The following is a 14,807-nucleotide window of genomic DNA, read 5'->3' as shown; positions in this document are numbered from 1 at the left end:
TGCCAGCACATCTTTTCTAAGTTGAGAGGCCCAAAACTATTTACAATACTTAAGGTGAGGCCTCACCAAGTGCATTATAAAGCCTCAGCATCGCATCCTTGCTCTTGTATTCTAGATCTCTTGAAATGAATGCCAACATGGCATTTGTCTTCCTCACCACTGACTCAACCTTCAAGTTAACCTTTAGGGTGTTCTGCACAAGGACTCCCGAGTTCCTCTGCATCTCAGATTCCTGTATTTTCTTCCCATTTAGAAAATAGTCCGCACATTTATTTCTTCTACCAAAGTGCATGATCATAAATTTTCCAACATTGTATTTCATTTGCCACTTTCTTGCCCATTCTCCTAATCCAAGTCCTTCTGCATCCTATCTGTTTCCTCAACACTACCTGCTCCTCCACCAATCTTCATATCATCTGCAAACTTGGCAACAAATCCATCTATTCCATCATCTAAATCACTTATATACAGCATAAAAATAAGTGCTCCCAACACTGACTCTTGGAGAACACCACTAGTTACTGGCAACCAACCAGAAAAGGATCCTTTTATTCCTACTTACTGCCTCCTACTAATCAGCCAATGCTCTAACCATGTTAGTAACTTTAATATAAGAGCAAGGATGTGATACTGAGGCATTTTAAGACACTGGTGTCTTAAGACCGCAGTTAAACATTGAGAGCAGGTTTAGGCCCCTTATTGAAGTAAAAATGTGCTGGCATGGGACAGGGTCCAGATGAGGTTCATGAGAATGATTCTAGGGAGGAAAGTGTTAATATGAGGCATGTTTGATCGCTCTGGTCCTGTACTTGCTGGAGGGTAGATATCATAGGAACCAAATATTGAAAGGCCTAGATAGAGTGGATATGGAGAAGATATTTCCTAGGACCAGAGGGCACAGCCTCAGAATAGAGCAATGTCCATTTAGAACAGAGATAACGAGCAATGTTTTTATCTAGATGGTGGTGAATCTGTGGAATTCATTGCCACAGTTGTCTGTGGAGGCCAAATCATTGGGTATATTTAAAGCGGAGGTTGATATGTTCTTGATTAGCCAGGATGTCAAATATTATGTGGAGAAGGCAGGATAATGGAGGTGAGAAGGATAATAATTTAGCCGTGACAGAATGGTGGAATGGCCCAATTCTGTCCCTATGTAAATTATATTTCTAATCTGTGTTGGAGTAAACTATTTTTCCCAATAGGTCTGATTTGGGGTTTTCTCTCTCACCCATCTTTTTGGATTTGCTATATTGATCCTTTTGCCATGTTAACAGATGGATCGTGACTATTCAGATAGCAAAGATACTCAAGCTAACCTCTCCTATTACTGGATTATACCTTCAATTTTTCCTCCAACAACAAACTGCTCTACAGATGGGCACCACGAATATGAATTCCTTTAGCCAAAGCTCCACAATGGGTAGTCATAACTGCCCAACACATCACCGGCACCAGTCTACCTGTCAAAAAAGACAGATGCACTGAAGGGTGCTAGAAGAGGGCCAGTAACATCATGAAGGCTTCTATTCACCCTGCTATTGGGCTGTTGGTTCCACTTCCATCAGGGAGGAGGCATCCACACCAGTACCACCAGACTCAAAAACAGTTACTTTCCCCAAGCAGTAAGACTGATCAATACTCCACCCACCAACTCACTACTTCATCATTTCCTGTCATTCACCTAATGTACAGACACTCCAGTCTCTAATGTCACTTTATGGACATAAAATCTATCTATGTATACAAGCTATCTTTCGTATTTATATTAATTGTGTTTTTTTATTATTGTGTTCTTTATTTTATTGTGTTGCTTGGTGCTGCATCGGATTGGAGTAACAATTATTTTGTTCCCCTTTACACTTGAGTACTGGAAATGACATTAAATAATGTTGATATCCCCAACTTCAGTTGGTTATTAGCTAGGGGACAACTATTTTCGATGAAGCTGCTGGAAATACCACAGACATATCTAAAAAAAAAATCAGGTGTCCAGCTGGTGAATGTGTTTAACAGCATGTGCTATAATATGGCAACAAAGCACCACAGTGAAAATTAACTGATTCAAGAATCAGATTCAGTGATCTGGCTCAAAAATACTGGTCTTTCAGCAAAAGGCACTATCCACAAAACATCATGATTGCTACCATCTAGCACACTGCAGTTTCCATGATGCAGAATATATTCAGGCATGTTGGTATTAACGCACAGGACCCAAGTCGACCACTATATGTCATTCACAATAATCAACCTTTGCACAGAAGATGATATGTGCAAAATTATTTAATCCTCTCAGTGAAGGTACTGCAAAACCACCATTGCTTCACCTTATTCCAGGACGAGACCATGACCAAGACTGAGACCCATTTCAATACAGGTAATATTATGAGGAGCAACACACACAAAATGCTGGAGGAACTCAGCAGGTCAGGCAGCATCTATTGAGGGGAATAAACAATTGACACTTCAGGCCAAAATCCTTCATCAGAATAAGAAAGTCAAGGGAGGAGAAGTAGTATAGTTTGGCAGGTAATAGGCGAGACCAGGTGAGTGAAAAGGAGTAGGGGAAAAGAAAAGAGAAGCTGGAAGGTGGATAGGTGCAAGAGGTAAAGGGCTGAAGGCAGCAGCATCTAACACAAGATGACACTGGATGCTGGGAGAAAGGGAAGGAGGTGGAGCCACCAGAGAAGGATGATAGGCAGGTGAGAAGAGAAAGGGCAAGAGGAGAGCAGGAATGGAGAATGGCAAAGTACAAAAAGGGGGAGAAATCACTGGAAGTGAGACAAAATTGTTTATGCCATCAGGTTGGAGGCTATCTGGATGGTTTTTTGAGTGCACATTTTCTGTTTGCTCACAAAGAGTACTCCTGAATCACCAGAAACTGAGTAATTCCCAATATCCATTGAGGGAAAAGAGAAATCATTCCAGCAGATAGTATATCAGAAGAAAAAAAAATTAACCATTCTCCCTCCAGTGCCAACAAAATCTACAGCAATTCATGCCATGAGAATTCAAACCAAGTCCAGGCAGTAGAGATCAAGAAAATTCCTGGAATATAGAGGATGCAGAAGTGGACCCCAAGGAGGGCATAAAGGGGATAACTTTGGCAGAGAATTTATAGATATATTAAAGAAAAAGAGGTAACAGGTGAGAGAACAGGGTTCCTCAAAGACCAAGGAGGGCATTTTGTGTGAAGCCACAAGATCTCTAGATGTCTTAAAGGACATGAAGGTGGACAAATCTCCGGTGCCAAATCCCACTGTGCAAGGCCAGTGAAGCAACTGCAGGAGCTCTAGCAGTGATATCTGTATCATCGTAAGCCACAGGTGAGATGTCATGGCGACTGTGGTGCCTTTTAGAAGGGCAGCAAAGAAAATCCTGTAATTATTGACCAATAAGTCTTATTTCTAGAATAGGTAATTAGAGACACAATTGGTGTACTGCTCTGGAAGATCAGATCACATGGGATCCAGGGAGAGCTGGAGTACTCGACATACACTTGGCCCGATGGTAGGAAGCAGAGTGTGATGGTGGAAGGTTGTTTGTCTAATTAGTGATGTGTCTCAGGGACCGGTGCTAGCTCCACTGTTGTTTGTCAGAAATATCAACTATTGAGATTAAATATAAAAGGCAAGGTTAATAAGTTTGCAGATGACAACAAAACAGGTGATTTAGTCAATTATGAAGGTTATCAAAAATTACAGGGCGATTTTGATCAGCTGAATAAGTGGGCCAAGGATTGGGAAATGAAGCTTAAATGCAAGATGCTGCAGTTTGGAAAGACAAATCCACGAAGAACTTACACAGTGAACAGCAGGGCCCTGGGGAGTGTTGCAGAACAGCAAGAACTTGAAGTGCAAGTACATGACTCCCTGAAAGTGAAGTCAAGAGTAGGCAGAGTGGTGGTGAAGGCTTTTGGCACACTGACCCTTCATCAGTCAGGACACTGAGTACAAAGGTTGGGAAGGAAGAGTGCCACTGTACAGGTGGTTTGTGAGGCTACATATGGAGTGGTTTGCTCATCCTGTTACAGGAAAGATGTTATTAAACTGGAAAGATTGCAGGAAATCTTTACAAGGATGTTGTCAGGACTTGAGGGACTGAGTTATAGGACCAGGTTGGACAGGCTGGGATTTTATTCCTTAAGGTATAAGAGACTGACAAGTGATCTTATAGAGGTATATAAAATAATGAGGGGCACAGAGAGGGTGCCTTTTCCCCAGGGTTGGGGAATTAAGAACTGGAATATTTAGATTCAGGATGAGAGGGGAAAGATTTAATTGTAACTTGATTTATTATTTTTCATTATTTCATTAGGAGTTTGAGGAGACATGGTATATAACCAAAAACTCTTGTAAGTTTCTACAGAAGTACCGTGGAGAGCATTCTAAATGATTGCATCATCTGGTATAGAGGGACCCACTGCACAGAATCAGAAAAAGCTGCAGAAAGTTGTAAACTTGGCCAGTTGCATAATAGGCACTAGTCTCAAGGACACCTTCAAAAAGCAATGCCTTAAAAAGGTGGCATCCATCATTAAGGAACCCCCATCACCCAGGGCATGCCCTCTTCTCAGCACCCTGAAGACCCACACTCAACATTTTAGGAACAGCTTCTTCCCCTCTGTCATCAGACTTCTGAATAGATGATGAAGCCATGTGCACTACTTTAACGTCATTTTTCTTTTCTTTTGCTCTCTTTTTGCAGTATTTAATTCTTAAATATGCATCATTGTACTTTTATGTATTGCAAAGTACTGCTGCCACAAAACACACTTTTCACGACATTGGTCAGTAATATTAAAGCAGATTCTGAAGCAACATGTTGTTTTACACAAAGGGTGGCATGCTTGTGAAACTGGACAATAACAACAGTTGGATTGGAAAGTTTAGATGGCGATGAGCAAAATGGGCATCTTAGTGAGCACGGACTAGCTGGGTCTCGTGCTGGATAACACTCTGAACTCCAAGTCACCATGGACGAGAATCAGCACCAACACTGATAAAGCAACAGCACAGAAGCAGTAGTACAGGCCCCAGAATCCATACAGTATCTCAAAGCTTCATTACTGGCAAAATAAACTAAACTTAGCGACACAACATGCTGGAGGGACTCAGCAGGCCAGGCAGCATCTATGAAAAAAAGTACAGTTGATGTTTCGGCCGAGACCCTTCAGCAAGATTGGAGGGGAAAAAAATGAGGAGTAGAGTTAAATGGTGAGGGTAGGGGAAGGAGAAACTCAAGGTGATAAGTGAAACTGGGAGAGGGAGTAAAGAACTGTGAAACTGATTGGTGAAAGAGATACAGGGCTGGAGAAGGGGAGCCCGATAGGAGAGAATAGAAGGCCATGGAAGAAAGAAAAGGGGGGAGGAGCACCAGAGGGAGGCGATGGGCAGGTAAGGAGATAAGGTGAGAGGGGAAAGGGGACGGGGAATAGTGAAGGAAATGGGGGGGGGGGGGGGGGAATTACCGGAAATTCGAGAAATTGGTGGCTACCCAGATGGATTATAAGGTGTTGATCCTCTAACGTAAGTGTGGCCTCATCGTAACAGTAAAGGCCATGGAATGACATATCGGAATGGGAATGGGATGTAGAACTAAAAGGGATGGCATCTGGGAAATCCGGCTTTTTCTGGTGGATGGAGCCCAGGTGCTCAGTGAAACAAACTCCCAATCTACATCAGGTCTCACCAATGTACAGGAGGCCACACTGGTTGCACCAGACACAGTAAATGACCCCAACGGACTCACAGGTGAAGTGTCGCCTCACCTGGAAGGATTGTTTAGGGCCCTGAACGGTAGTGAGGGAGGAAGTGTAGGGGCAGGCGTAGCACTTGCTCCGCTTGCAAGGATAAGTGCCAAGAGGGAGGACGAATGGACAAGGGAGTCACGTGGGGAGCAATCCCTGTGGAAAGCAGAAAGTGGGGGAGAGGGAAATATGCGCTTGGTGGTGGGAGCCCGTTTGAGATGGCAGAAGTTGCAGAGAAATGTGTGTTGGATGCAGAAGCTTGTTTTTGTGTGTTGCTTGGATTTCCAGCATTTGCAGATTTTCTCTTGTTTGTAAACTAAACCCAATTGTTTTTTTCCAGGAAGTTACTATGCCTTATGGCTTAATAAGACAACAAACTTAGCCCAGCAAATTCCTTGCTTCCAGGCATCTGACAATAGCAAACACATCAATATTGACGGGTTTGCAGCATACACAGCACTTCTGATTATTGATCAATCAGTTATAGATCCAAATGGTCACCCTATGGATGTACAACCAACTTAACACGGGAGCTGAACTGAAACAACAGAGTTCAAACTCCCTGAGAAAGTAATACTTAGTAAAATTGCTCTCATTTTCCAAGAATCATCATCTTCTCAAAATGCATTTCACTTTTATAACCACCCACGAGCATGGACTGATTTCTACTTGTATTCCATGCCTTCCTTCCTCATTCCCCTACATTAAATGTGAACCATTAATACATACCACCAGGTATCCCAGTACTGAACCAAAACAGACTATTCTGTAAATATTTAAAATCAGACAGCAGCTACACAGAGAAAAATAGCATTAATATTTTAGAGAAATAGTCATTGATAAGAACCAGGAAAAGGGAGAGATTTTAAAAGATTTACGATCTAGCAATAAACACTACTGCTAGAAATCTTGCAGAAAATGCTAGAGGAATTCAGCACGTCAGACAGCATCAATGGAGGGAAATATACTGTCCATGTATATCTTGTCAAAGGGTAGGTTAGCAGGATAGACAGGCACAAAAAGTAAATGCAAAAAGGCTATGATCTTTGTCTAAGATACAAATCTCCCTTTTCCAGAAATGTGAATTCTGAGGAAAGATGAAGCTAAAGTAATTATTGAAAACAGGAGCACAGAGGTTAAGTTACTGTTGTAGCTTCCAGAGCTTGGACTATTCATTCAGAAACATTCAAGTCTCACAATGGCAATTAGGGAATTTCATTGCAAACAACTTAATAAACCTAGTAGAAAAAGTTAGTATCAGCAATCAGAACGCCACAGTACAGCACAGGAAAAGGCCCTTTGGCCTACAGTATAAATCAAGAGAACCAATCATCTGGTAAAGTACAGAATGCCAAATGAGAATGGTTCTTCAGAGAAGAAAATGTATTAATCTGTGAAAAGCCATCCCCAGCATTGTGGTTACCCATCTCCTGAATATCCTGGCAACCCACTCATAACAAGGGAGGTACAAGCAATAAACTCTGCCTGGAGCAGCACAGCCTGTGTTCAGATACAAAACTAAGCACACCAACTATTCAAATTAAAGCCAAGTAGTAATGGGACATTGAGAAGCATCAGATCAGATTTGGTTTGAGAAACACCCAGGATAGAGGAAAGACCACAGTTGACTACTGTCGACTAGTCTGTCACGCTATTTAATTACTTAGAGATACAGCTTCCATGCCTTCGAGCCATGCCACCCAGCAACCCCAACAACCCTGATGTAACCCTAACCTAAATCACACGACAACTTACAATGACCAATTAACCTATTCAGTACGCCTTTGGACTGCAGGAGGAAACTGGAGCACCTGGAGAAAACCCACACATTCCACGGGGAGGACGTACCGAGAATGCCAGAATGAACTCTGAACTCTCAACGCCCTGAGCCGTAATATCGCACAGCAACCGCTACACTACCATACGGTCTCAGCATGAAATATCCTTGCTGACTTCCTCCAGCATTGCAAGTGTGCTGCTCTGGAGCTCCTGCATCTGCAGAATCTCGTGTAGTAAATGATACTTTAATCTTGCTGACAGCACAAAAGGGCATCAATTCTGAACTACTGGCCTAGACATTTAGTCAAGGCTTGCCCTTAAACATATCTAAATTCATTGAACCATAAATTATACAGCACAGAAACAGGCCTTTCAGTCCCACTTGTACATGCAACTGAAGTGCCTTCCTGAGCTGGTCACATTCTCCCTTCCATTTAATATGACCAATCTCATGTAAACCTTCACACCCTGGTTCACAAGTGTCTGTCTATATATTCAACTAAAAATTTAAGTCTGCTTCCACCACATTGAGGAAACGATCTACAAGAGAAAGAAAATGTCACCTCATTTCTGCCGTTTTAAAAATGAATAATCCCTGCTTCCACATTCTCTCTACATCCAACCTGTCAGGAGCCCTTGAGGCCTTCTATGGCCCCCTCACTCTTGTCAACTCATGTAGATTCATGCCCAACCCATTCAAACTGTTGTCTCCAGAAAACCATCCCCATGCTGCTTTCAAACCAGTAGATAAGGACAGTAAGGCTGTGCAATGCTCTAGATGTGCTGCACCAGGCCCTGCGTAACTGCAACGCATCACCAGGGCTGCCAACACATTAACATCGTGATGTGGAAGGCATCACTAGACTCACAGCATGACTTCTAAGAATATGATTAAAGCCTTGTATTCTTCTCCATCCAAGCCCATTGAATTCTTGAGTTACAAGGTTGACAGATGACAGGAGTTACTAGAGATGATAACTGCGCTGTCACAAGTTTCTGAAGGGTGCATTCTATAATGGGCATTGATAATAAGACATGTCCTTGGATTGAAAACAGAATTGATTAACATATTCATTAACACACCTTGTAAAAGAAATTCTGCATGGCTACCACTACAAGAAACCTAAAGATTAAAAGTAATGGGGCTGGTAAACAGGAGTACAAATTTGGGGTCATAGCCAGATCTTATCAAGTGGAACAGGCTTCAGAGTCTGTGGGGCTTACCCTCTCCAATTTACATGTTTGTATGCACAGGAAATTATGTCAAAGCTTTCCTCCGCACACTGTACAGATAAAGCTCTATCAATGCACATTAATAAATCTGTACTGGATCCAGATGATGACACATCTCAAGCAGTGAATCGCAGATGAGATTTACCATTGATTAATACAGGAAGATACGTATGGGTAATGGCGGTGAGCTAACTTTTGGGCTCAAGTAATGTGGAGGTCCACATATAATAATGAACAAGTGTTGCCTGGATTAGATGATACAAGTTATCTGGAGAGGTTGGACAAATTTGGATTTTCTCTGGAACACTGGAGGCTGAAGGTAGACCTGATCAGTCTGTGTAAATGATGAGTGGGAATGTCAAACACTGGAACAGTACAGCACAGGAACAGGCCATTTGGCCCTTGTATTCAAATTACCAACTAAACTAATCTCATCTGCCTACACAATGTCCATATCCTACAATTTCCCTCACATTCATGGGGCTAACTAAGCGTCTAATGTTTCTGCCTCTGCCACCACCCCAAGCAGTGCATCCCAGGCCCCCACCACTCTGTGTAAACAAAAACCTGCTCCTCACAAAGCTGTAAGATGAGTTGATCAAAGTTTAAAGGAACAGAGTGGTAGAGGTCCGGAATACATTTTGGGGGCAGTGAAGAGGGAGACACAACAGCAAAGTTTAAGCAGCATTTAGAACAGATGATGAATAGTGAGATACAGACAATGTGAGACCTTGGCCTCAGTACCTTCCTGTGCAATTGGATCCTCGATTTCATCACATACAGACCTCACACAGTTTGAACTGGCAACATCACCTGCTCTACTCACTTTATACTATGAGGCCAAGCACAGCTCCAACACTGTATTTAATGTTTGCTGATGAAACCACTGTTGTAAGCCGAATCAGCATACAGGACTGAGATTGTAAAATCTGACTGGGTGGCACCACACTCAATGTCAGCAAACAAGGAGCTGATTACTGACTTAAGGAGGAGGAAACCAGAGGTCTATGAGCCAGTCCTCACCAGAGGATCAGAAACTTTAAATTATTTGGTGTTATCATTTCAGAGGATCTACTCTGGGCCCAGCACGCACCTCTACTTCCTTAAGACTTTGCGAAAATTTAGCATGACATCTAATACTTTGACAAACTTCTATAGATGTGTGGTGGACTGGCTGCATCACAGCCTGGTATGGAGATGCCTATGCTCTTGAATGGAGAAGCCAACAAAAAGGAGTGGATAAGGCCCAGTCCATCATAGTTAAAGCCCTCCCCACCACTGAGCACATCTACATGGAACAATGTCACAGGAAAGCAACATCCATCAAAGGCCCCCATCACCTAGGTCACTGCTGCCATCAGGAAGGTTGTACAGGAGCCTCAGGACCCACTTCACTTGCCCTATCTTTGAACTGTTCCACAACCTATGAACTCACTTTCAAGGTCTCTTCATCTCAAGTTCTCAATATTTTTTGCTTATTTATTATTGTTTCTTTTTCTTCCTTTTGTATTTGCACATTGGTTGATTGTTTGTCTGTCCTGTTGGGCGGGGTCTTTCATCGACTCTATTGTGTTCCTTGGATTTACAGAATATACCCACAAGAAAATGAATCTCATAGTTGTACATGGTAACATACAGTGCTTATGAAAAGCATTCCCCTCCAGCCAAAGTTTTCATGTTTTAATGTTTTACAACATTGAATCACTGTGGATTTAATTTGGGGTTTTTTTGACATTGATCAACAGAAAGACTTCTGCATCAAAGTGAAAACAGATCTCTACAAAGTGATCTTAATTACTAACAAATATAAAACACAAAATAACTGATTGCATCAGTATTCAACCCCCTTTAATATGACACACCAAATCATCACTGGTGCAGCAGTCACATAATTAGTTAAATGGAGATCTGTTTATGGAGACCATGTGTAGTCAAAGTGTTCCAATTGATTGTAGTAAAAAATACACCTGTATCTGGAAGGTCTAACTGCTGGTGAGTCAGTATCCTGGCAAAAACTACACCCTGTAAACAAACGAACACTCCAAGCATCTCCATGAAAAGATTATTGAAAAGCACAAGTCAAGAGATAGATACAAACATTTCCAAGCCTCTGAATATCCCTCAGAGTACAGTTAAGTCAATCAAGAATTGGAAAGAACATGACTCTGCCTAGAGCAAGCTGTCCTCAAAAACTGAGTGACCATGCAAGAAGGGGACTACTCATGGAGGCCACCAAGAGACCTATGGCAACTCTGGAGGAGTTAAAAGCTTCAGTGGCTAAGACAGGAGACACTGTGTATACAACAACTGTTGCCTGGGTGTTTCACCAATTGCAGCTTCATGGGAGACTGGCAAAGAAAAAGCCACTGTTGAAAAAAACTCACATGAAATCTCGGCTAGAGTTTGCCAAAAACCATGTGGGAGTCTCTGAAGTCAGCTGGAATAAGGTTCTACGGTTTGATGAAACCAAAATTAAGATTTTTGGCCATCGGATTAAACGCTATGTTTGGCATAAGGCAAACACCACACACCCCTACCATGGTCAAAAACACACCACCCCTACCGTGAAGCATGTTGGTGGCTGCATCATGCTGTGGGATGTTTCACTGCAGCAGGCCCTGGAAGGCTTGTGAAGGTAGAGGGCAAAATGAATGCAGCAAAATACAGAGAAATCCTGGAGGAAAACCTGACGCAGTCTGCAAGAGAACTGCGACTTGGGAGATTTGTTTTCCAGCAAGACAATGGCCCCAAACTTAAAGCCAAAGCTACACAGGAATGGTTTATATAAAAAAAACAAAGTTAATGTCCTGGAGTGGGCAAGTCAGAGTCTAGACCTCAATCCAATTGAGAATTTGTGACTGGACTTGGAAAAGGGCTGTTCATTCACATGCAGTCTCACAGAGCTTGGGTAGTTTTGTAAGGAAGAAGGGGGAAAAACCGCAGTGTCCAGATGTACAAAGCTGATAGAGACCTATCTACACAGACTCAAGGCTGTAATTGCTGCTAAAGGTGCATCTACTAAATACTGACTTGAAGGGGGTACTTATGCAATCAATTATTTTGTGTTTTATAATTGTAATTAATTTAGATCATGTGTAGAGATGTTTTAACTTTGACACAAAAGTATTTTTCTATGGATCAGTGTAAAAAAAGCCAAATTAACTCCACTGTGATTCAATGCTGAAAACTTCCAAGGGGTGTGAATATTTTGCATAGGCACTTTTGTTTTGAATTTTGATGGGTCTAGCTAGATTGGCATGAAGGTTGCCGTAACCAGGGTGGACTGAAGAACCTCTTTCTGTGCTGTAGCTAATATTGCAGATGTAGGATTTCAACTAGAAACATTAACATCCCCTCCCCACAGATGTAACTCAGCCCACTGAGTTCCTCCAGATACCAGCAACTACAGTCTCCAAGAAGCCGCATTACCCATTTGTTCTTCCATTTTGTATGTTCTGAAGTAAATGTACTGTAATGCTTCTTGCAGCTCAATGCTGCAGCACCCCCTAAGGAACTCACTTGAGATCACCCAGAGCAAGTGAATCACTCGGGAAAGGGTAAGGCCCACTCAAGGATAAAGGGAGAAACACAAGGGATTCTGTGGATGCTGGAAATCCAGAGCAACACACACAAAATGTTGCAGAAACTCAGGTCAGGCAGCATCTATGGAGAGGAATAAGCAGTCAACTTTTCAGACCGAGACCCTTCATCAGGACTGGTAAGGAAAGGGAAGATACCCAAAGTAAGGTGCAGGGAGCAGAAGAAGGACAAGCCAGGAGATGACAGGTGAAGCCAGGTGGATGGGAAAGGTAAAGAGCTGGAGAAGAAGGAATCTGAAGAGGAGGAGAGTTGATCAGGAGAGAAAGTGAAGGAAGAGAGACATCAAGGGGAGGAGGAGGAGGTAAGAGAGGAAAAAAAACCAGAAGGAGAAATGGTATTCATTCCATCAAATATTTGGAGGGAACATTCACTTGGATGCAAAGGACGTGGGTGAGGTCTTCAACGATTACTTTACATCAGTATTCACCGAGGGAGGCATGGAGAATAGGGAGATCAGTGCCAAGTGTCATCACCTCCAAGGATCTATCAATGCATGCATGCCAGCGGCTATACTTCATTAGTAGTTTAATGTGATTCGGTATGCCATCGAAAACTTCAGCAAATATCTACGGAAGTTCAGTGTGCAATAGAGGCTACTTGATGTTGTAGACTCTGCCTGTTCTATCACAGGCACAATGCTTCCCTCAGCAGAGGTCATCTTTAAGCAGTGAGCCTTCACAACTCTGCCAGGGACTGTCCAGAGCCCAGAAGCAAAGGAAGGGCAAGCAACTCCCACAGAAACACCAACAGAAGCTCCAAAGCCCTGAGAAAGTAAGGATCTTCAAAGATGGGCTACACCTAGGTTCAACTTGAAAGACTAGCTCAGAACAGAAGACTCTGGCGAGCTACTGTCAGCGGCCTATCCCCAGTGGAAGTGATGGGCTTACAAGAAGCAGAAGTGAGCCTTAGGTTCCTCTTCAATGATAGTAATGAGAATTGGGTATGTCCCAGATGGTGAAGATCTTGCCAGGTGGATGCTGACTTTCAGAGGCACCTTCATCAGGTAATACTGTATATAATAAATTTATATCTTTGCACTGTCCTGCTGCCACTAAATAACACTATTTATATAAGGTTATCTAAAAATAATACAGCAGAGTGGTTTGACATAGATACCTACAACCTGGCTGCATGCAATAATAACAAAATCATATATTTAGCAATAAGCAACCAATGTGTAACTGACATAAAGATGAACAAGACTAAACTAAAATGTCAGAGTAGGCTTGAAGACCGCCTCTTAACGGTGACATCCATCCCTTTGCTTGGGAGACAGCTTTGGCTGAGCAAGACCAAACACCAATGCCCGAACCAGGGTGGGGAAGAGAGGGCCAGAAGCCGGGAGGCCGGAGCTACACTGGGGGTTATACTAGAGAGGCCTAGGGCTGGGCAGCTTCCCTTAAATCAATTGCGGGACCACAGGAGCCGGGTGGGCGGCGCTACTGCACCCGAGGCGCACTCACCATGCTTAGACTGCGATGATATGCCGGTCCGGCTCATACTCCGAGCGCCCCTGAGCAGTCCCTTTAAGCGACGGGAGGCGGGCTGCAGCTCTCTGGCTCTCGGGCCTACAGGCCAGGCCTCCTCCGCGCCATTTCCGCTGCCGCCCCGGATCCGCCCAACGCGCAGGACCGGGCCGGCTCAGACCGGATCGCGCCGGATCCCTACGCGCTCACTCATTGGCGAGCATATAGGGCTCGAGTGGCTATTGGCTGGTTGGCAGCGTACCCGGTAATTGGTCTCGCAAGGGGAGGGGAGAACCTCTGGTTGGTTTGTTCGGATGTGCGGCTGAGCAGGAGCTCTGATGTGATTGGTGGCTCTGAAAGTGACCGACTGGCAGGTCAGGTGACCGAGGGGCACGCGAACTCGATCTCCCAACCACGTGACCTGCGTGAAGGTGCGGGCGTCGCCTGCGAAAGGCAGTTCAGCCCATTTAATGCGCTGGCATTTAACATCTAAATATTACCCTGGAATGAAATGCCTGAAACTACAGAGAGGTGCGGACACAGCTCAGCATATCAGTGACACCAGCCTTCTCTCCATACACTCCGTCTACACTTCCCACTGCCTCAGTAAGACACCCAGCATAATCAAAGACCTCACCCACCGGACAGTCTCTGTTCCCTCCCTCCCATCAGGCAGAAAGCACATTCCACCAGGCTCAAGGACAGCTTCTACCCCACTGTTTCTGAACTCCTGTATGATAAGCCAGGTTCTTGGCCTCACAATCCACCTCGTTATGATCTTACAATCTATTATTTCCTTACACTGCACTTTTTTCAGTGACTTAATGTACTTTATTCTGCATAGTTGTGGTTATACCTTGTTCTACCTCAATGCACTGTGTAATGATCTGATCTATATGAACAGTACACAAGACACGTATCTTGGTACAATAATACACCATTACCAATACTTTGAATGGGAATGATGACTACGTATTTAT

The 14,807-nt window shown here is 43.4% G+C and overlaps 1 protein-coding gene across 3 annotated transcripts in view; it reads right to left on the bottom strand.

The window, feature by feature from the left end:
- The window catches only part of xpo6 (exportin 6), a 164,106-nt gene extending 150,119 nt beyond the window's left edge, over nt 1–13,987 (bottom strand). For 2 of the 3 annotated variants that reach the window (XM_073060061.1, XM_073060062.1), the window contains exon 1: nt 13,825–13,987. In XM_073060061.1, the coding sequence (XP_072916162.1) occupies nt 13,825–13,827 (3 nt within the window). In that variant the 5' untranslated portion in view covers nt 13,828–13,987. The remainder of the gene's footprint in view (nt 1–13,824) is intronic. The other variant, XM_073060060.1, reaches the window with a different exon arrangement.
- Nucleotides 13,988–14,807: the final 820 nt, after the last annotated feature.

The sequence above is a fragment of the Hemitrygon akajei genome, chromosome 11 (genome assembly GCF_048418815.1).
Source record: "Hemitrygon akajei chromosome 11, sHemAka1.3, whole genome shotgun sequence".
NCBI classification, from domain to species: domain Eukaryota; kingdom Metazoa; phylum Chordata; class Chondrichthyes; order Myliobatiformes; family Dasyatidae; genus Hemitrygon; species Hemitrygon akajei.
Note: the sequence above shows the minus strand (reverse complement) of the source record. Positions and strands in the feature narration are given on the sequence as shown.